Source organism: Pseudophryne corroboree, chromosome 6, assembly GCF_028390025.1.
Source record: "Pseudophryne corroboree isolate aPseCor3 chromosome 6, aPseCor3.hap2, whole genome shotgun sequence".
Classification (NCBI taxonomy): Eukaryota; Metazoa; Chordata; class Amphibia; order Anura; family Myobatrachidae; genus Pseudophryne; species Pseudophryne corroboree.
This window is the reverse complement of record NC_086449.1, coordinates 77,519,979-77,544,586: the sequence shown is the minus strand read 5'-3', so window position 1 is coordinate 77,544,586 and position 24,608 is coordinate 77,519,979. Positions and strand designations below refer to the sequence as shown.

Sequence of the window (24,608 nt, the reverse complement as noted above, 5' to 3'; positions counted from 1 at the left end):
GCCAGGATAGGGGATGCTTCATGGAAAGCCAGGATAGGGGATCCTACATGGAAAGCCAGGATAGGGGATGCTACATGGAAAGCCAGGATAGGGGATCCTACATGGAAAGCCAGGATATGGGATGCTACATGGAAAGCCAGGATCGGGGATGCTACATGGAAAGCCAGGATAGGGGATGCTACATGGAAAGCCAGGATAGGGGATCCTACATGGAAAGCCAGGATCGGGGATCCTACATGGAAAGCCAGGATCGGGGATGCTACATGGAAAGCCAGGATCGGGGATGCTACATGGAAAGCCAGGATACGGGGATGCTGCATGGAAAGCCAGGATAGGGGATCCTACATGGAAAGCCAGGATAGGGGATGCTACATGGAAAGCCAGGATAGGGGATCCTACATGGAAAGCCAGGATAGGGGATGCTACATGGAAAGCCAGGATAGGGAATGCTACATGGAAAGCCAGGATAGGGATGCTCCATGGAAAGCCAGGATAGGGGATGCTACAGGAAAAGCCAGGATCGGGGATGCTACATGGAAAGCCAGGATCGGGGATGCTACATGGAAAGCCAGGATAGGAGATGCTACATGGAAAGCCAGGATAGGGGATGCTACATGGAAAGCCAGGATAGGGGATATTACATGGAAAGCCAGGATAGGGGATGCTACATGGAAAGCCAGGATAGGGGATGCTACAGGAAAAGCCAGGATCGGGGATGCTACATGGAAAGCCAGGATCGGGGATGCTACATGGAAAGCCAGGATAGGGGATGCTACATGGAAAGCCAGGATAGGGGATGCTACATGGAAAGCCAGGATAGGGGATGCTACATGGAAAGCCAGGATAGGGGATGCTACAGGTAAAGCCAGGATAGGGGATCCTACATGGAAAGCCAGGATAGGGGATGCTACAGGGAAAGCCAGGATGCTACATGGAAAGCCAGGATAGGGGATCCTACATGGAAAGCCAGGATAGGGGATGCTATATGGAAAGCCAGGATAGGGGATGCTACATGGAAAGCCAGGATAGGGGATGCTACATGGAAAGCCAGGATTGGGGATACTACATGGAAAGCCAGGATAGGGGATGCTACATGGAAAGCCAGGATAGGGGATCCTACATGGAAAGCCAGGATAGGGGATCCTACATGGAAAGCCAGGATAGGGGATGCTACATGGAAAGCCAGGATAGGGGATGCTACATGGAAAGTCAGGATAGGGGATGCTACAGGGAAAGCTAGGATAGGGGATGCTACAGGGAAAGCCAGGATAGGTGATGCTACATGTAAAGCTAGGATAGGGGATGCTACATGGAAAGCCAGGATAGGGGATGCTACATGGAAAGCCAGGATCGGGGATGCTACATGGAAAGCCAGGATAGGGGATGCTACATGGAAAGCCAGGGGATGCTACAGGGAAAGCCAGGATAGGGGATGCTACATGGAAAGTCAGGATAGGGGATGCTACAGGGAAAGCCAGGATAGGGGATGCTACAGGGAAAGCCAGGATAGGGGATGCTACATGGAAAGCCAGGATAGGGGATGCTACAGGAAAAGCCAGGATCGGGGATGCTACATGGAAAGCCAGGATCGGGGATGCTACATGGAAAGCCAGGATAGGGGATGCTACATGGAAAGCCAGGATAGGGGATGCTACATGGAAAGCCAGGAAGGGGGATGCTACATGGAAGGCCAGGATAGTGGATGCTACAGGGAAAGCCAGGATAGGGGATGCTACATGGAAAGCCATTATAGGGGATCCTACATAGAAAGCCAGGATAGGGGATGCTACAGGGAAAGCCAGGATAGGGGATCCTACATGGAAAGCCAGGATGCTACATGGAAAGCCAGGATAGGGGATCCTACATGGAAAGCCAGGATAGGGGATGCTATATGGAAAGCCAGGATTGGGGATGCTACATGGAAAGCCAGGATGCTACATGGAAAGCCAGGATAGGGGATGCTACATGGAAAGCCAGGATAGGGGATGCTACATGGAAAGCCAGGATAGGGGATCCTACATGGAAAGCCAGGATAGGGGATCCTACATGGAAAGCCAGGATAGGGGATGCTACATGGAAAGCCAGGATAGGGGATGCTACATGGAAAGTCAGGATAGGGGATGCTACAGGGAAAGCCAGGATAGGGGATGCTACAGGGAAAGCCAGGATAGGGGATGCTACATGGAAAGCCAGGATAGGGGATGCTACATGGAAAGCCAGGATAGGGGATGCTACAGGAAAAGCCAGGATCGGGGATGCTACATGGAAAGCCAGGATACGGGATGCTACATGGAAAGCCAGGATCGGGGATGCTACATGGAAAGCCAGGATAGGGGATGCTACATGGAAAGCCAGGGGATGCTACAGGGAAAGCCAGGATAGGGGATGCTACATGGAAAGCCAGGATAGGGGATGCTACAGGAAAAGCTAGGATCGGGGATGCTACATGGAAAGCCAGGATACGGGATGCTACTTGGAAAGCCAGGATCGGGGATGCTACATGGAAAGCCAGGATCGGGGATGCTACATGGAAAGCCAGGGTCGGGGATGCTACATGGAAAGCCAGGATAGGGGATGCTACATGGAAAGCCAGGGGATGCTACAGGGAAAGCCAGGATAGGGGATGCTACATGGAAAGTCAGGATATTGGATGCTACAGGGAAAGCCAGGATAGGGGATGCTACATGGAAAGCCAGGATAGGGGATGCTACATGGAAAGCCAGGATAGGGGATGCTACATGGAAAGCCAGGATAGGGGATGCTACAGGGAAAGCCAGGATAGGGGATGCTACATGGAAAGCCAGGATAGGGGATCCTACATGGAAAGCCAGGATAGGGGATGCTACAGGGAAAGCCAGGATAGGGGATGCTACAGGAAAAGCCAGGATAGGGGATGCTACAGGGAAAGCCAGGACAGGGGATGCTACAGGGAAAGCCAGGATAGGGGATGCTACGTGGAAAGCCAGGATAGGGGATGCTACAGGGAAAGCCAGGATAGGGGATGCTACAGGGAAATCCAGGATAGGGGATGCTACAGGGAAAGCCAGGACAGGGGATGCTACAGGGAAAGTCAGGATAGGGGTTGCTACAGGGAAAGTCAGGATAGGGGATGCTACAGGGAAAACCAGGAAAGGGGATGCTACATGGAAAGTCAGGATAGGGGATGCTACAGGGAAAGCCAGGATAGGGGATGCTACAGGGAAAGCCAGGACAGGGGATGCAACATGGAAAGCCAGGATCGGGGATGCTACATGGAAAGCCAGGATAGGGGATGCTACAGGGAAAGCCAGGGTAGGGGATGCTACATGGAAAGTCAGGATAGGGGATGCTACAGGGAAAGCCAGGATAGGGGATGCTACAGGGAAAGCCAGGACAGGGGATGCTACAGGGAAAGCCAGGATAGGGGATGCTATGTGGAAAGCCAGGATAGGGGATGCTACAGGGAAAGCCAGGATAGGGGATGCTACAGGGAAAGCCAGGATAGGGGATGCTACAGGGAAAGCCAGGACAGGGGATGCTACAGGGAAAGTCAGGATAGGGGATGCTACAGGTAAAGTCAGGATAGGGGATGCTACAGGGAAAGTCAGGGTAGGGGATGCTACAGGGAAAGCCAGGATAGGGGATGCTACGTGGAAAGATGATCCCTTCATTTTAAAAATCTCCCCTTCCCTTACACCAGAGATTTTTAACCTTGTCTAACTCACAGCACACTGGACATGATACTAAAATTGTCAAGTGGCACCATTCGTTTATTAAGGAGAGCTGTTATTATTGCAATACCGTGTACTATAGTGCACCCAGTACGTCACATTATGCTGCACCGTAATACTCCCAGTAGGTCATGTTATGCCGCACCGTACTTCACCCAGAAGGTCACATTATGCCACACTATAGGTAATGCTATGCCGCCCGGCAGAGCACCCAGTAGGTCCCATTATTCCGCACTATAGGTCACATTATGCTGCACAGTAGTGCACCCAGTAGGTCACGTTATGCTGTATAATGATACTGAGTATCTATACGCTGACAGTAATCACACTACAATGTACAATGATACGGCTAAATGCAATAGCCTCCAAGTTGCGGAGGTGCCGGAATTTTGTGTGAGTCTACCCGTTTTTGTAAAGCAGCAACCATTTACAAGGCAAAACCTGTTTAAAAAAACAAACAAAAAACCGTCAGACTCACACAAAATTCCTGCACCTCCGGAACTTAGAGGCTATTACTATTACACTGATAATGATCACACTGCACTCTATAATGATACTGAGTATTCACTGACAATGATCGCATAGCACTGTATAATGATACTGAGTATATACTGTTTACACTCATAATTATCACACTGCAGTGTATAATGATACTGAGTATATATACACTGATAATGATCACACTGCAATGTATAATGACAGAGTATCTATACACTGATAATGATCACACTGCACTGTATAATGATACTGAGTATACACTGACAATGATCACATAGCGCTATATAATGATACTGAGTATATACTGTTTACACTCATAATTATCACACTGCAGTGTATAATGATACTGAGTATATATACACTGATAATGATCACACTGCAATGTATAATGACACTGAGTATCTATACACTGATAATGATCACACTGCACTGTATAATGATACTGAGTATACACTGACAATGATCACATAGCGCTATATAATGATACTGAGTATATATTGTATACACTCATAATTATCACACTGCAGTGTATAATGATACTGAGTATATATACACTGATAATGATCACTGCGCTGTATAATGGGGGTCATTCCGAGTTGATCGTAGCTGTGCTAAATTTAGCACAGCTACGATCATCTTCCCTGACATGCGGGGGGACGCCCAGCACAGGGCTAGTCCGCCCCTCATGTCAGTCCCTGCCCCCCTTCCCCCACAGATGCCTTTGCACTTCAAGAGTAGCTCACGGCCAGCGCAGCTTTAGCGTACTGGCCGGGAGCTACTCATCGCTCCCCGGCCCGCAGCGGCTGCGTGTGACATCACACAGCCTCTGCGGCCCACCCCCATTTGGTCCGGCCACGCCTGCGTTGGCCAGACCGCACCTATGAAACGGCGGCCAAACGCCACCATTCCGCCCCCTCCCGCCCAGCGACCACCTCTGCCTGTCAATCAGGCAGAGGTGATCGCATCCCTGCTACGGCCTTCGGCCGTCTGGTATGCACCGCCACACTACGGCACCGGCGCATGCGCAGTAGGGACCCGTTCGCTCTGCTGCGTTAAAAAGCAGCGAGCGAATGGGTCAGAATGACCCTCAATGACACTGAGTATCTATACACATAGGCGTGCGCAGCGCATTTTATTAGGGGGTGCACCATCGAAGGGGTGTGTCTAGCACCGCCTTTTGGGTATGTCTAGCACCATCTATTGACGGTCAACGCAATATAAAATATCCACTCTTGTACCAATCCTAATAAAGCAGATACATTGTCAGATGTTGTGGTGTGCACCAAACAAACACCCCTGATTGCACTCACTGCAATTACACTGCTCCTACTCAGCCTGGTCTGGCTCCTCCTCTCTTTCCCCTGCAAGCTGCAGCAACTTACTTACAAGTCAGTCACTCACTGACACTGACAGTCGCAGACTAGTACTGCTGCTGCTGGAAAAACAAGAGATGTGTCAATGCTGCTGCGGACCGCCTGCCAGTATTGAATTTGTCTTCCTAAGAGGAACGCTGGCTGCATGCTGCTCTTCATCAGTGGCTGGCGTTGGCATAACATAGAAGGAGAGAGGTGGGCGTGTGATGGGTGGGCGTGCAAGCAGCATGACATAATCACATCACATTACGCTGTTTTTGTACATGGAGGTAGAGTCGGGAGAGTGAAAGCCAGTGGCAGTGGCACCCTTGATTAACCCAGGCGTCCGGTCAGTAATGCAGTCCTGACAGGGTGCAGCGAAGAGGGGACAGTAATCAGCCTGCTCGGTGATCGCTGCATCAGGCATGTGAGATCGGGGTGCCAGACATTAGGGGGTGCCTGTGCGCACCAGGCACCCCCCCTGCGCACACCTATGTCTATACACTGATAGTGATCACACTGCGCTGTATAATCAGGGCCGTTTCTAGCCAATCTGGCTCCCAGTGCAAGATTTAAAAATGTGCCCCCCACCCCCATTCACATAAGAAAAAATGCGCCCCCCCCCCCCCCCCCATAGATATAAAGAGGAAAAGCATGCGCGCACCTAAGGCGCGCGCGCTCCCGGCAAGGGGTGTGTGGGCTCGTTAAAATGGGCGTGGCTTTTTTAAGATGGGCGTGGCCTCATCTGATCTCATCATCACGGCCACCACAGGATAAAAAAAAAAAGTCCTCATGTTACACATTACGGCAGGCACGTGTCCCCATTTTACACAACACGGTAGGCAAGTGTCCACATTTTACACAGTACGGCAGGCAAGTGTCCCCATTTTACACATTGCGGCAGGAAAGTGTCCCCATTTTACACAGTACGGCAGGCAAGTGTCCCCATTTTACACATTGCGGCAGGAAAGTGTCCCCATTTTACACAGTACGGCAGGCAAGTGTCCCCATTTTACACAGTACGGCAGGCACGTGCCCCAATTTTACACAGTACAACAGGCAAGTGTCCCCATTTTACACATTGCGGCAGGAAAGTGTCCCCATTTTACACAGTACAACAGGCAAGTGTCCCCATTTTACACATTGCGGCAGGAAAGTGTCCCCATTTTACACATTGCGGCAGGAAAGTGTCCCCATTTTACACATTGCGGCAGGCAAGTGTCCCCATTTTACACATTTCGGCAGGCACGTGCCCCATTTTACAAAGTACAACAGGCAAGTGTCCCCAGTTTACACATTGCGGCAGGCACGTGCCTCCATTTTACACAGTGCAACAGGCAAGTGTCCCCATTTTACACATTGCGGCAGGAAAGTGTCCCCATTTTGCACCTTGCGGCAGGAAAGTGTCCCCATTTTACACATTGCGGCAGGCACGTGTCCCCATTTTACACATTGCGGCAGGCACGTGCCCCCATTTTACACAGTACAACAGGCAAGTGTCCCCATTTTACACATTGCGGCAGGAAGTGTCCCCATTTTACACATTGCGCCAGGCACGTGCCCCCATTTTACACAGTACGGCAGGCAAGTGTCCCCATTTTACACATTGCGGCAGGCAAGTGTCCCCATTTTACACAGTACGGCAGGTGGTGGGGGGGGAGGGAGGGAGAGGGGCTGACTTACATTTGAAGCGGTTCTTCCTGCTCTTCAGCCGCCTCTCCCTCGTCTGCGCGGCTCCCCCTTCGGCTTCTCCCTCCTCCCGAGTTCCCAGCTTGGGGGGCGGGGTTTCGCGGAATGACGCGATTGCGTTGTGACGTCATGACGCAAACGCGTCATTCCACGAAACCCCGCCCCCCGAGCTGGGCACTCGAGAGGGGAGGGGGGATTCAAAATGCTGAAGAAGTGCCGCGGCAGGCACCCCGTGCGGTTGCACGGCTCGCCCGCCGCAAGAAACGGCACTGTGTATAATGGTACTGAGTATACACTGATAGTGATCACACTGCGCTGTATAATGATACTGAGTATATATACACTGATAGTGATCACACTGCACTGTATAGTAATACTGAGTATCTATACACTGATAGTGATCACACTGCACTGTATAATGATGCTGAGTATCTATCTATACACTGATAATGATCACACTGCACTGTATAGTAATACTGAGTATCTACACACTGATAGTGATCACACTGCGCTGTATAATGATACTGAGTATCTACACACTGATAGTGATCACACTGCGCTGTATAATGACAGAGCCATAACTAGGTGTGGGCGAGAGGGGCATTGCGCTGTGAGGCGAAAAAATCTCTGCATGCACCCGCCGGGCCACGCCACAGTACCGCACGCGTCTCTCCTGTGCTAAGCAGTGATTGGTTAGAAGTGGGGACGGTGGGCGTGGCTTGGGAATTTTGGCTGAAATTGCTTCATAGTCGCTCATGGACAGTTTCCGGCGCCCATATTACTTTCTGGTGCCTGCTGAGCGGCGGAGGCTGCGGGACTGTGACCTGGCCAGGCGGGGGCTGCTGTGCGGGGTGAGTAGTGTGGTGGTTACCTCTGGTGCTGCCTGGAGCTCAGCATAACATGGTGTGGGCTCTGTGCATGCGTTCACTCACTGCTACAGTAGCTTTGCCACTTGTTACTAGGCTGAGACTGGCAGCTGGAGAACGACAAATCCCAGCATGCAGTCACGGGTTCCCTTCCTCACAACTTCAGAAGGCTTCTGTATGTGATGTGTGGTAACAGCTGGTTATTGTGTCTCCTCTCTTCTGTACCTGGCTCATAATGTGCTGTATTCTGTATTTCTATTCTATCTCCCGCAGCAGGACAGGATTTAGGGGCTGACTGTGGGTAATGGGGATAAGTGGTCCTCCTCATCTGTCACTGATACCCCCTAGCACAGAGCTTTCTCAGTTATTATGTCATTCCATGTATTATGCTAGGGTGGTAACCTACAGCCTGTGGAGCTGCATAGGATGTGTATTGGATGATGTCATTGCATAGTGGTAGGGGATGATGATGTCATTGCATAGTGGTAGGGGATGATGCCATCATTGCATAGTGGTAGGGGATGATGTCGTCATTGCATAGTGGTAGGGGATGATGTCGTCATTGCATAGTGGTAGGGGATGATGATGTAATTGCATAGTGGTAGGGGATGATGTCGTCATTGCATAGTGGTAGGGGATGATGTCGTCATTGCATAGTGGTAAGGGATGATGATGTCATTGCATAGTGGTAGGGGATGATCATGATGTCATCATTGCATAGTGGTAGGGGAGGATGTCGTCATTGCATAGTGGTAGGGGATGATGTCGTCATTGCATAGTGGTAGGGGATGATGTCGTCATTGCATAGTGGTAGGGGATGATGTCGTCATTGCATAGTGGTAGGGGATGATGTCGTCATTGCATAGTGGTAGGGGATGATGTCATCATTGCATAGTGGTAGGGGATGATGTCGTCATTGCATAGTGGTAGGGGATGATGTCGTCATTGCATAATGGTAGGGGATGATGTCGTCATTGCATAGTGGTAGGGGATGATGTCGTCATTGCATAGTGGTAGGGGATGATGTCGTCATTGCATAGTGGTAGGGGATGATGTCGTCATTGCATAGTGGTAGGGGATGATGTCATCATTGCATAGTGGTAGGGGATGATGTCGTCATTGCATAGTGGTAGGGGAATACGCTGGCAACTCTTCATTTCGGGTATTTCTGCAGTTTGATGCAAGCCTGGTGGCTGGCTGTATGCCTGATTTATAAATTTATTTTCAAGACATTTTTATCAGCTGTTAATTCAATGATACTGAGTATCTATACACTGACAGTGATCATACTGCGCTGTATAATGATACTGAGTATCTATACACTGACAGTGATCATACTGCGCTGTACAATGATACTGAGTATCTATACACTGATAATGATCACACTGCGCTGTATAGTGATACTGAGTATCTATACACTAATAATGATCACACTGCGCTGTATAATGAGACTGAGTATCTATACACTGATAATGATCACACTGCGCTGTATAGTGATACTGAGTATCTATACACTAATAATGATCACACTGCGCTGTATAATGAGACTGAGTATCTATACACTGATAGGGATCACACTGCGCTGTATAATGATACTGAGTATCTATACACTGATAATGATCACACTGCCCTGTATAATGACACTGAGTATCTATACACTGACAGTGATCATACTGCGCTGTATAATGATACGGAGTATCTATACACTGACAGTGATCACACTGCGCTGTATAATGATACTGAGTATCTATACACTGACAGTGATCACACTGCGCTGTATAATGATACGGAGTATCTATACACTGACAGTGATCACACTGCGCTGTATAATGATACTGAGTATCTATACACTGACCGTGATCACACTGCGCTGTATAATGATACTGAGTATCTATACACTGACAATGATCACACTGCGCTGTATAATGATACGGAGTATCTATATACAGGGCCGGATTAACAATGGGGCGGGTGGAGCTGCAGCTCCAGGCCCCCCATGAAAATAGGCCCAGACTGTGCTAGTAGACTTTGGTGCCCATAAAAATATATATATTTTCTTGTCACCATCTATGGCTGCCTGAAGAGAGAGAGCCCACTCCCTCCCTCACCCGTTCAACCCACCCAGTGCCCACATACACCCCACTAGTGCAGCGCAGTGGAACGTGCAGATCCAGTGGCTGACCCTGGCCGCTGGTCGAGGCGGTCCAGTCCCTCCCCTCCACTTACATTTCCTCCCCTTCCTCTCACCGGCCGCCTCCCCTCGGGACGCTGCTGTTGCCGGGCAGCAGGGGTTCACAGGAGCGAGATCCAAATAATGGGGCCCCGCTGCTTCCGCAGCAGCTAAATACGAGGACCCGCTGCTGCCGGATCTACACTACAGACGGGGACCACTGCTGCCGGAGCTACAATACAGACGGGGACCACTGCTGCCGGAGCTACAATACAGACGGGGACCGCTGCTGCTGGAGCTACAGATGGGACCCGCTGCTGCCGGAGCTAGAGATGAGGACCCGCTGCTACCAGCGATATTGGCGGGGATCAACTGCTGTAAGAGGTACAAAATGCCACAAAAGGTACAAAATGCCGCCTGTCCTGATGGGGAGAGGGGTTACACAATGCTACCTGTAGGTGGGCAGGAGGAGGAGGGGGAAGATTTAGGGGATGGCTGTCTCAACCCTTTCTCTGTCTCCCCTCTTCTCTCTCTCTGTGTCCCCCCACAACTCCACCTCTCTCTGTGTCTACCCCTTCTCTATCTACCCCTTCTCTTTCTCTTTCTCCCCACTTCGCTCTGTGCCCCCCACCTCTCTGTCTCTCTCTCCTCTCTCTCTCTACCCCTTCTCTTTCTCTGTCTCCCCACTTTGCTCTGTGACCCCCACCTCTCTGTCTCTCTCTCCTCTCTCTCTGTCTCCCCCTTCTCTCTCTCTCTCTGCCCCTTCGCTATCTCTCTCTTTCTGACTTGCCCCATCTCTCTCTCTGTCTCCACCCTCTCTGCCCCCCCCCTCCCTGAGGTCAATTCAATTCGGCGCAGATTGAATAGCACCGGGAATTCGCTTCTGGAGCTATTCAATGCAGCACGCAGTGACAGCCGACGGGGATGCGAATAGGAATCAAAACAACAATCCTCACGCAATGCTGATTTCTGACCTTAGCGTGGTGGAAACAGTATCGCCCAGGCACTTATGTCTGAGAATGCCAGATCTTGCGACAAAACACCATGTTTAGTCAGTGAGAACCGGCCTCGTGGCTTCGCGCTGAACTGTATAGCCTCGGGAGCTAATTCCCAGCGCTATTTAATCCGCACAGAATTGAATTGACCCCTCTGTGTCTCCCCCTTCTCTCTCTCGCTCTCTGTGTTTCCTCACTGTCTCTGTGTCTCCCGCTTCTTGCTCTGTCTCCCACCATTCTTTCTCTCACTTCCCCTTCTCACTCTCTCTCTATCTCCCACCGTTTTCTCTGTCTCCCCCTTCTCTCTCTGTTTGTGTCCTTCACCCTTCTCTCTCTCTCCCTCTCTGTCTTTTCCCACTTCTCGCTCTCTGTGTGTCCCCCTTCTCGCGCTCTCTGTCTCCCACCCTTCTCTCTCTCTCTTCCCCTTCTCATTCTCTTTCTGTGTCTTCCACCCTTTTCTCTCTCTCTCTGTCTCCCCTTCTCTCTCTGTTTGTGTCCTCCACCCTTCTCTTTCTCTCTGCTTCCCCTTTCTCTATCTCCCCCCTTCTCTCTCGCACCCTCTCTGTGTCCCCCAGCCTTCTTTCTATCTCTCCCCCTTCTCTCTCCCTTTTTCTTTCTGTGTCTCATTGACTCCCCCTTTCTTATTCCCTTTCTCTCTCCTCCGCTTTCTCTCTCCTCTCTCTCTTCTCCCTCTCGCACCTCTCCCCTGTTCTCTCTCTTCTCCCTTGTCTCTCCCCTTTCTCTCTCTCCCATCTCCCTCTCTCCTCCTTCTCTCTCTCTCTCTCTCTCTCTCTCTCTGACTCATCCCCTTCTCTGTATTTCCATATCTCCCTCTTCTCTCTCCCACCTCTCTCTCTTTCTCCCCTTCTCTTTCTCTGTCTCTCCCTCCTCTCCCCTTTCTCTCCTCTCTCTCTTCCACTCACCTTTCACCCCCCCTCTCTATCTCTGTATCTTCCCCTTCTCTCTCTATTGCTGTCTTCCCTTCTCTCTCCCTTTCACTCCTGTTCTCTCCCTCTCACCCCTGTTCTCTCTCTCCTTCTCACCCCAGTTCTCTCTATCTCTCCCTCTCACCTCCATTCTCTCTATCTCTCCCTCTCACCTCCATTCTCTCCCTCTCACCCCCTGTTCTCTCTCTCTCTCTGTCTCCCCCGTTCTCTCTCTCTGTGTCTCTCCGTTCTCTGTGTCTCCCCCGTTCTCTCTCTCTGTGTCTCCAGCCGTTCTCTCTCTGTTTCTCCCGCCATTCTCTCTCTCTCTGTGCCTCCCGCCATTCTCTCTCTCTCTCCATCCGTGTCTCCCGCCTTTCTCTCTCTCTCGGTGTCTCCCACCGCTCTCTCTCTCTCTCTGTCTCCCACCGTTCTCTCTCTCTCTGTGTCTCCCGACGTTCTCTATCTCTGTGTCTCCCGCCGATCTCTCTCTCTCCTCATTCTCTCTCTCTCTCTGTCTTTCTCACTCACTCACTGTCTCCTTGTTCTCTCTGTCTCCCCCACTTCTCTCCATCTGTGTCTCTTTCTCTCATTTTCTTTTCCCATTCTCTTCCCCTTCTCTCAATCCCACTCTCCCCTTCTCTTTCTCTGTGTCCCCCCTTCTCTTTCTGTCTCTCCCTCCCTTCCTCTTTCTCTATCCCTCTCTCCCTCTATGTGTCTCGCGCTTCTTTCTGTCTCTGTGTTTCCCCCCTTCTCTCTCTCTACTTTAATATAAGTATGCCAGGGAAGGTTAGGGTTAGGCACTAGGGTGAAGGTTAGTGTTAGGCTCCGGGAATGGAGGTTAGAATTAGGCTGTTGATGGGGAAGGTTAGGGTTAGGTTGCATGAGGGGAGGATTAGGGAGAAGGTAAGGGGCAGGGTTACTTTACTTACCAAAAGTGTCAGTATTCTGACCACCAGCATCCAGCTGTCGGGATCCTGTACCCAACCCATAGAGGAGCACATACAGACATAGGCACATACAGACATAGCAGGGCACATATGGACATAGGCCATGGGGCGTCTCTAGAGGAGGGGACCCGTGTGCAGACTCTGTGTGTGGGCTGCCTCCTCTCCCATAGCCGTCGCGCCGCTGCTAGTGCTCTGAGTGCAGTAGACTCTGGCACAGTGCCAGAGTCTACAGCGCATGCGCAGGACTCCGAAAAATGGCCGCTGCGCCATTTTTTTCAGAGTCCTGCGCATGCGCTGTATACTCTGGCACTGTGCCAGAGTCTCTAGTGGTCAGTGCGCTAGCAGCGGTGCGACGGCTATGGGAGAGGAGCGGGCCCTCACACGGTCAGCGATGGACTCCGGAAAGGTAAGTATAGGAGAAATGAGTGGTGTGTGCAGTGTGGGCCCCCCTGGACTCAGGGGCCCATGTGCACCGCACACACTGCACTCATTATAGAAATGCCAATGACATAGGCACATACAGACATAGCAGGGCACATATGGACATAGAGGAGCACATACAGACATAGGCACATAAAGACAGAGGAGCACATATATGCATACTGTAGGCACATACGGACATAGAGGACCACATGAGCTCCAAATTTTAACTTGCCACTGGAATGACTTTACACCCCTGGATGCCACCCCACAGCACAGGACACACCATCACATCATTAGTCACACCACCACAGCACTGGTCAAGCCCCTGTGGTGGCACACAATAGGCCCTTCAACAATTTCAGCTCCAGGCCCTTGTGGACCTTAATCTGGCACTGTCTATATACTGACAGTGATCACACTGCGCTGTATAATGATACTGAGTATCTATACACTGATAATGATCACACTGCGCTGTATAATGGTACTGAGTATCTATACACTGATAGTGATCACGCTGCACTGTATAATGATACTGAGTATACACTGATAGTGATCACACTGCGCTGTATAATGATACTGAGTATCTATACACTGATAGTGATCACACTGCCCTATATAATGATACTGAGTATCTATACACTGATAGTGATCACTCTGCGCTGTATAAAGATACTGAGTATCTATATCTATACACTGATAGTGATCACACTGCCCTGTATAATGATACTGAGTATCTATCTATACACTGATAGTGATCACTCTGCCCTGTATAATGACACTAGCAATGATCACGCTGTGCTGTATGGTATCTGAATGTTAGGTCGACCTTAATTAGGTAGACAGTCAATAGGTCAACCACTAATGGTCGACGCGCATTAGGTCAACATGAACAAAATGTCAACATGATATTTGTGCCAATAAATCGACAGTGCTTATGATTGACAAGTGCAAATGGTCGACACTAATATGGTTCATACGCTTTATTTTGCGGGGAGGGGTTCAACTTTTTCATACTTTTCTATCCATGTGTACGACGATTGGAAAAAAGCATGGTGAGCAAAGCAGTACACTAATTGGTGTTCCATGTGCTTTGACGTCGAAAACAACACCAAAAAAAAGAAAGATGCTGTGTCTAACTTTTTTGTGTCGACCTTTGCCATGTTGAACAAATGTGGTCGACCTAATGACTGTCGACCCTGAGATCCATAGCCCTGCTGTATCATGATACTGACAGTGATCACAGGCGGTCACTCAGGTGCGGTTGGATTTGCTGTCACTGCTGCTTCCTTGTATGTAATTGCAGCAGGAGGCGTCTGTCACTAGACGCCTCCTGCTGCACTAGTGATCCCAGCCGTGTACTAGGAGACAGCATCGGATCTCTCTCCCACCATCAGGCGGCTTATCGCCGCCTTACAACGGAGATCCCAGGCCTCATCCCAGACCCACACCCCTACATGGCGGCAACGTGTCTCCGTTTTCACAAAGAGAAACCATCGCCGCCCCCCAGACGACTGCAGACTGTCAATCATTGTCAGCCTGATGCTGTCCTGCGTCCTGTGTCACAGGAACTGTTCGTGCATACGCAGAATGGGCCCTGCACATGCGCAAAGTACCGAAAATCGATACTTTGCAACGATGGCCGACACTGCACTGTATAATGACACTGAGTATCTATACACTGATAATGATCACACTGCGCTGTATAATGACACTGAGTATCTATACACTGATAATGATCACACTGCGCTGTATAATGATACTGAATATCTATACACTGATAATGACCACACTGCACTGTATAATGATACTGAGTATCTATACACTGATAATGATCACACTGCACTGTATAATGATACCGAGTATCTATACACTGATAATGATCACACTGCGCTGTATAATGACACTGAGTATCTATACACTGATAATGATCACACTGCACTGTATAATGACACTGAGTATCTATACACTGATAGTGATCACACTGCGCTGTATAATAATACTGAGTATCTATACACTGATAGTGATTACACTGCGCTGTACAATGATACTGAGTATCTATATACTGATAATGATCACACTGCGCTGTATAATGATACTGAGTATCTATACACTGATAATGATCACACTGCGCTGTATAATGATGCTGAGTATCTATACACTGATAATGATCACACTGCGCTGTATAATGACACTGAGTATCTATACACTGATAATGATCACACTGCGCTGTATAATGATGCTGAGTATCTATACACTGATAATGATCACACTGCGCTGTATAATGACACTGAGTATCTATACACTGATAATGATCACACTGTCCTGTATAATGATACTGAGTATCTATACACTGATAATGATCACACTGCGCTGTATAATGACACTGAGTATCTATACACTGATAATGATCACACTGCGCTGTATACTGATACTGAGTATCTATACACTGATAATGATCACACTGCGCTGTATACTGATACTGAGTATCTATACACTGATAATGATCACACTGCGCTGTATACTGATACTGAGTATCTATACACTGATAGTGATCACTCTGCACGGGTTCAGTATGTCTTACCGATGGACGGGATGCCGGCGGTCAGTATACCGACAGCGGCATCCTGTCCATGAAAATCCCGACAGCCCCCCAGTAAGCCCCCTAGCCCTCACCTTTTCCCTACCCTAACCCTCCCTTCTGGGTGCCTAACCCTAACCCTCCCCTTCCAGTTGCCTAATCCTAATCTTCCCATCCCTGCTCCCTAATCCCCCTTCTCCTGCCTAAGCCTACCTCCCCGAGCGCAACATGACCATCAGGATTCCGTCTGTCAGTATTTTGACAGCGGCATCCCGTTTGGTGTCGGTATATCAAAGCCAGGATTGTGTCCTCCCTCGGGATCCCAGAGTCGGTATATCTGCGCTGTATAATGATACTGAGTATCTATACAAGAATAGTGCTGTCACAGGACTGTATAATGACGCTGAGTATACAGCTGGAGCCACGCTCATCTAGCCTTCTCTGCTGTGCCTAGGTGCACCAAGATTTATTAGCATAAGCCTTTCATCTATTGTTCTCAGATGCAAGGCAATACCATACAGAGAGAACAATACAGCAGGGGATTATGTCCGACAGCACTGGCTCAATTAATCCTATTAAAGGGATAGATGAGCAGGGCTCCATCTGTATATACACTGATAATAATCATGCTGCACTGTATAATGACACTGAGTACCTCTACACTGATAATGGTTATGCTGCACTGTACAATGACACAGAGTATCTATACACTGATAATGATTATGCTGCACTGTATAATGACACTGAGGGTGGAATTCAATTGTTTTAAAAGCTGGTTGGGCGTCTGTTTTTTCCTGTCTATTAGATAGTTACAATCAGACGTCCAACTGACTTTTCATTTTCAAACAATTGAATTCCCCCCAAAGTATCTATACACTGATAGTGATCACACTGCGCTGTATAATGATGCTGAGTATACACTGATAGTGATCACACTGCACTGTATAATGATGCTGAGTATACACTGATAGTGATCACACGGCACTGTATAATGATGCTGAGTATACACTGATAGTGATCACACGGCACTGTATAATGACACTGAGTATCTATACACTGATAATGATCACGCTGCGCTGTTTAATGACACTGAGTATCTATACACTGATAGTGATCACACTGCGCTGTATAATGACACTGAGTATACACTGATAGTGATCACACTGCGCTGTATAATGATACTGAGTATCTATACACTGATAATGATCACACTGCGCTGTATAATAATACTGAGTATCTATACACTGATAGTGATCACACTGTGCTGTATAATGACACTGAGTATCTATACACTGATAGTGATCACACTGTGCTGTATAATGACACTGAGTATCTATACACTGATAGTGATCACACTGCGCTGTATAATGACACTGAGTATCTATACACTGATAGTGATCACACTGTGCTGTATAATGATGCTGAGTATACACTGATAGTGATCACACTGCGCTGTATAATGATGCTGAGTATACACTGATAGTGATCACACGGCACTGTATAATGACCCTGAGTATACATCACAAGGCTCATATTGCCATGTATAATAATCTAAGCCGCTACATTACATAGACTGTACAGATAATGTGTTTTTGCATTTAATTCTCCCAAACAGATACAGGGGCAGCAATTGTAGAACCCTGGCAATAAGTATCTCATGTTTGGCCCTTTTCCTCCCAGTCCTGGGGAAAGTCTCTGCGAACCCAAATATTCTCTTAGACTACCCCCCAAGTGACAAAGCTTCCTAAGAATAGCTGCAGAGGCTGGCGATGGAGAATTTCCCATACAGGAATGTTCTGCTCCGTGATCCCTGCTAATTACCAGCTGCTAATTAACAGGTTGGGCAGACAGTATGAATGGGGGGGGGGGGGGGGGGGATGTGAACACATAGTGTCAGGGGAAGGAGGGGGTCAATTCACACCTGGTTTATCCCCCTTATAGACTCGATTTCACCAATACCCTTATATAGTAGAGATATTTCATGTGAGAGCACAGGCAGCCTTATATGGTCTGCCCTCTATTCCAGGGCAGATTATGTACTTTGTAAAGCCTGCAGTTCATGGCTGGAACACGCAGAGTTAAATTAACCAAGTCTACATAGTGTGCGCTCCCAGACTGGTAAATATGTCGTTTATACCAGAGTTATTTTACCTGTTCCCTGTCTACATGTCAGGATGGAGGAAGAGCGCCCTGTCCTATGCGTTCTGTACAGGTCACGCTGCAGCTGTGTGTGGTATATCTCATCCATTAATGCCAGCTCCCTCCTGCATGTGTCACCCTGTGGTGGGAGGGACAGACCCCATGTCACATAGCTCCCTCCTGTCTGTGTCACCCTGTGGTGGGAGGAGCAGACCCCATGCCACATAGCTCCCTCCTGCCTGTGTCACTCTGTGGTGGGAGGGACAGACCCCACGTCACATAGCTCCCTCCTGTCTGTGTCACCCTGTGGTGGGAGGGCCAGATCCCACGTTACATAGCTCCCTCCTGTCTGTGTCACCCTGTGGTGGGAGGAGCAGACCCCATGTCACATAGCTCCTTCCTGCATGTGTTACTCTGTGGTGGGAGGGACAAACCCCATGTCACATAGCTCCCTCCTGTCTGTGTTACCCTGTGGTGGGAGGGACAGACCCCATGTCACATGTGATGGGAGGGAGAGACTGCAGACCCCATGTCACATGTCACATTCATGTCTCTGCCACATAGTTCTCTTGTATCTGAAGACCTCCCAAGATCTCCTCCCATCGGAATTGGAACTAGAGCATTTATGTCATGGTGCACAACCAGTGCTTCCAATATTCTGGACCTCCCCCCATCCACTTCTTTCTGAGCCATAACTACACATTTTGGTGCCCTGGCCAGAGATAAACATTGTCACCCCCCTAAATGTTTCAAACAGGGACACAAGATGAGCCCTGGCACCCAGTGATATAGATACTGTATATAATAATAATATGGGGCGGGACGCACTCACACCGTCAGATGGTAAATTGCTGTGGTGCACTCCAAGGAGAACCAAGGAGGGTATCCAAATGCATACAATTGTAATCCACAGGGAGGGGAAAAGAATGCACTCTCCAGTCTTTGTGTAAAAACTGTAAAAAAAAAAGTTCCACATTTATTTTACCATACCCAATGGCACACCCTACCAGGGGCCTTTTTCAAGGTGGCCACACTTTAGGCACACCCTCCTTCATTTAATGCACACATTTCAAAATACTGTCATACACAGGATTCAAACCCATGACATTTCATATTACAGTCAGACACCTAAGTCATGGAGCTATTCGCTCCTGTATGGAAAGTCGGAGAGTATTTTATAATGTGTGCCTTAAATAAAGGAGCATGTGACTGACGGTGCTTAGGGATGAGAGGGAGAGCTGGGGGCAGTCAGGTGATGCCGGGGATTTAAAAAGGAGGAAGCTGTCAAGCGTGATTTATTAAAAGAATAAATTGACGTGTATTGTGGCACATCGCACCACCCTAGTTACGGCCCTGCGTTTTTTCTCGTTTGACTCATACTTGCCAACTTACTGTATTGGCTGCCCAGTGGATGGCTGTGAATGCTGGGTATCCTGACACTTCTGCTCCAATATGTAGAACAGTGGTGAATGAGACTTACCAAATTCTGCTGGGATCAGGACAGTTAGTCTTATGCAGTATAGGTGTCACAGTAAGTTCCTAAAATGCCCTGTACCATCATCTACAGGGGGTGGTCTTCAGGTTGCCGGCTGTCGGGATCCCGGGGCACAGTATACCGGTGCCGGAATCCCGACAGCCGGCATACCGACACATTTTCTCCCTTGTGGGGGTCCACGACCCCCCTGGAGGGAGAATAAATAGCGTGGTGCTGGTAGCGCGTCACCGTGCCCGCAGCGTGGAGAGCGCAACGAGCCCGCAAGGGGCTCATTTGCGCTCGCCATGCTGTCTGTATGCCAGCGGTCGGGCTTCAAGCGCCGGTATGCTGGTCGCCGGGAGCCCGGCCGTCAGCATACCATACTACACCCATCTACAGGAGTGTGTAGCTTCCTATATTAAATTTACTGGGACACTTTATAAAAATGACTTTATTTAAAAATCTGTTTTTGGTATTATTGTAATCTGGCGGCTCCATAGCACAACGACACTAGATACCGCCAATATATTTAGCTTAATATCACAGTGATTCTCACAAATTTGCTGCTGCTATTTAACATAACTTACCTCTCTGACGAATGGTGACTGTTGCTGGCAGCCAACCTCTGCCCATGGGCTAATGAGTAGTGCGTGTGCGCTACATACGTCTGCGCATGTACCTAGTGGGAACTCAGCAAAGCCTGGAAGGCTCACCTTGCAGCTGCTTACTAAGGGGTCTATTTACTAAACCTTCGATTGAGATAAAGTAAACGGGGATAAAGTACCAGACAATCAGCTCCAAAGTGTTATTTTTTAAATACAGCCTGTAACATGGCTGTTAGGAGCTGATTGACTGGTACTTTATCTCCATCCACTTTACACCCATCCAAGCCTTAGTAAATAGACCTCATAATCCCGAATGGAACTCCCTTAGCAAGTACTAACGGGGTTATGGTTCATTCAATACTGGGTTGGCATTTCTTTATGTCTTAGGATCCTGCGTAACTTCCAACATTACCTCAGTGGGAAACCAGGACAGCATTTGCCAACAGAAAAATGGGAAATCCGGACTGGCCCACTTAAATCAGAAGTGATTATCCAGGCCTCTTTATTTTCTGCTGGATTGTTGAAAATGTTAAATTTCTTTACTGGCAGTCAGTAAATTCACCCTGTCACCTTGGCATTGCTCTTCCTTCTATTAAAGTTAATGAGAAGGGCCAAAGTTAGGTACCTCCCATTGGAGAATATTCTGAATGAGGTGCTGTCTGAGGGATGAGGTATGAGGCACTTTAGCAGAGGCATATCATATCTATGTGGTTCGTGGCTGCTAGATGAATTATTTTTGTCCACAATACAAAAGTGAAATTGGGGTACATGTACCAGCCAGTGGGTTTGACCCTACAATTTTATCCGGCAATGATATTTAAAGGGAAACACGGCAAAACAAAATTGGAATAGTTGGGGCCACAGGGCTTGGGGGACCTCATCCGGGGGTAAGTGTGCCTGTGAAAGTTTGATACATTTGAGACATGGCGGCTGTACTGTCTTCTGTTCAACATATAGTGGTAGAGCCACAGCTGCAACCAGTCACCAAGATGTGTGACACCTGTATGAGAAATGGGTTCTAGGGTCCATTGATCTAGTCTGTGACTGTTTTGGGATGAGCTCTTGGAGGCAATAGAGATTTTTCCGACTTTTAGTCCTGTATGATGATGATGATGCTACTGTGACTACTGAATGGACTGAATTAGTCAAAGTCCAAAGACAGGCAGATGAGAGGTGAGTGGAAACTTAGCCAAGCAGGAGCTAGGTTGGACATCCAAGGAAGACGTGAAGAGGAGGAAAGTGAGTGCATCAAATACACTCCGCAAATCAGTTCCTGACACATTTCTTACAGCCAGGTGTGGGCCCAGGAGAACCTCAATTCCAGTTGTGCTGAGCTGGCTCACTGTCCATTGCGTACATTTGTGGTCTATGTACTGAGACTTGGAGAGAGATAAAGTGGAAGGGAGAAAAGGTACCAACCAATTTCTCAAACACAGCCTGTAACATTGGCCGGTACTTTATCTCTTTCCACTTTCCACGCCAAGGCTTAGCACATAGACCCCTAAGTCTTCTATCCATGAATGCGGCAACACCCTTTCTAGAGCTCAGTCGGCCAGAGTGAGTCCAGATAAGACACAGATATTTCCAGGTAGCTACATATATGGCACAGGCTGGACAGGCGCTCTCTCTTCCCTCTGAGTTGCGATGCACTAGGTGTCAAACGTGCGTCAAAGAGGACTTTCTGTCTCCAGACGATGTTTTACGGTAAATGAATACGGAAGGTAGAAGTTAACTGAACAGCACCAGGTCTGCATACTGTACTAGAAGAATGGCAAGCACAAAATGGTGACTTCTAATATCTTTATAAATAGCGTATGATATGAAAGGGCAGAGAGAAACGTGGTTCAGGTCCCCATCCCCAACAAAGGTAATGAAAGCTGTAGATTAATGCAATGGTTTGATGGTGATTTTATATATATATATATATATATATATATATATATATATATATATATATTATATATCATTGGTTGATTTTGGGTTGTAGAAATCGGAAGAGGTGCTTACTTTGTAATAACTTTAGGACGGGTTCGGGAATCATACAAGGTCTATAGTGGTTGTGAGGGCACTTTAGAGGATATGAGTGTGGGGTATCTGACAGACTTCATGGACCAGCGGAGGTGGTGGGTGTATCTGGGATGAGTAGAGGTATGTGTGGTGCTCCGTCTCATTTGTCGCTACCTCAACTAACTTCACTTGTAATCGGCTTTGTGTATGTTCCTTCACCAAATGGAGAATTCTCAACACTAGGTGGTATATTTACTAAAGGGTGATTTTTAACCATTTTAATCGATCGATGAATATCACTCTCGTTCGGTGTTGGGTTTCCAGGGCTAAAACAGACATTTACTAACATTTAAAAATTGACATAAAAGATTGTAGTTGTCTTGTAGCTACAGATGAGATCCGAGATTCTGCCCTGACGGTAAAAGTAGTATCACCTGTCTTATCCTACAACAAAGCATCTCTCAGCAAACAGGTTTATTATTCTACTACAAAGCCACAGAGTCATCTCATGGGGATCTGTTAGTACTGCCGCCAATTCAGCTAGACCATCATTGATAGACTGTCAGCTCTGCAGATCAGGTATCAAAAGTCAACAATTTCTATAAAGTGTCAGATCTGCAGATTAAATTTTATATACACTAATAAAACAGAGGGGTACCGCCTGTGAGTCGCATCCCAACCGCAGTTCTGGATTCTGTGTTTGGGACCCCTGTTTATACACTAAGCAACACAATCTATTAGCCGCACATTTCCCAGAGTAATGGCAAATTGATACTTAGAGTCCCAATGAAAAAAGGATGTAGCGTAGTTATAATATACAGTACTAGCCAGCTATCATCCATCAGCCATTCATTCCAGGCAGGTAGGTACCTATGGGATTAGAATGTTAGCTCCTCAGGTCAGACATGTATTCACAACAATCTACTTTGTATAATATTTACATCAGCCACCTGAACTGAGTGTCAGCCTCTAAGAACAGGTGGCAGGTACAATAAAGTGCCAGCTCTGTAGACTATTCTCTATAAAGAATACGCTCTGCTAGATTTAGTTGTCTGAAATGATTTGTGCGTAAGAGTCCAGGTTAGGGTATATGGATTTATTACAGCTTGATATCAGAGGGTCAGTTAGGAGTAATGTGAATTTAGCTCTTATGACAGTTATACATAATACCGGTAACAGGATAATTTCACACCATATTCAAAATGACACAATATATCACTATATCTGAATAGATTATCAGCTCTTTGAATTACACATTCTGTTTATTCAACTATTTTATCAACAGATTAGTCAAGTGTCATATACCCAAATGTGGAAGCAACGATATGGTTGACTAGAGTGTTAGCTCAATAGAAAAGTATTATAAAATTGCGTCGGCTCTTTAGACCAGCTCACGACAGACACACAGATAAAGGCTTGTCTCTGTAAATAGGGCGGAAAGAAGACTTTATATGAACAAAATGTTTGTCCTTCGACCAGATCAAATTAAAATTTTTGATTCCCACCACAATGTAACAAACAATTAACTAAGTGAAGTGTCAGCTCTTGGGATCACTCAGGAACTGACTTTTTGTGACTGTTAAATAGACACATATTAAAAATAGCTGCATAATGTACAGTAACAGCAATTACTGACTTTACATTATATGTATATATTACATTATATGTCTCAGCTGGGAATAGAGTGTACGCTCTTGGGTCAAAATCCTCACCTTGCTCTTAACCTCCGCACTGAGTCCATAGGCTGGGCCTCTGTTAAAGTGAGTAGACATGTTGGCTGATCTGTCTCTGTTGCCTCGCTCCGTCAGAAGATGCTCTCTATACTTTTCCTGCAAGTTTTTAAATGTCTCATTCCCTGGGAGATGTGTGTCTGGAGAAAGAATGAGAGATTGGTCCAATCCCTGGCCAATGGAAGAACAGAATTCCCTCTGATGTCAACGTGTTGGTATTAAAAAAAAAAAAAAATGAAAGATGAAATATATATATATATTTACACAATGAGAGATATCAGGAGTGTGTCACATTTTCCAACTTTGGATTTTTGGAGTGATGATGGCACAGAGAGGGGGAGGAGAAAGCATAAGAGGGAAGAGAGGAATGGAGACGGGGCTGATAGAGAAAAACAGGGAATGAGGGAGACAGGGAGATAAAAGTGAAGTAGGATTGGACTGCAAAGGGGTTAAAGGGAGGGAGGAGAATCAGACTGTGTGTGAGAGAAATAGAGCTACA

General features: G+C 47.7%; 1 protein-coding gene across 2 annotated transcripts in view; it reads right to left on the bottom strand.

Moving 5' to 3' along the window:
* CNN1 (calponin 1) overlaps positions 1-24,291 on the bottom strand; it is a 98,464-nt gene extending 74,173 nt beyond the window's left edge. The window contains exon 1 of one of the 2 annotated variants that reach the window (XM_063931240.1): positions 24,092-24,291. In XM_063931240.1, coding sequence (XP_063787310.1) covers positions 24,092-24,151 — 60 coding nt within the window. In that variant the 5' untranslated portion in view covers positions 24,152-24,291. Of the gene's footprint in view, positions 1-18,305; positions 18,400-24,091 lie in introns of those variants that run through there. The other variant, XM_063931241.1, reaches the window with a different exon arrangement.
* Positions 24,292-24,608: the final 317 nt, after the last annotated feature.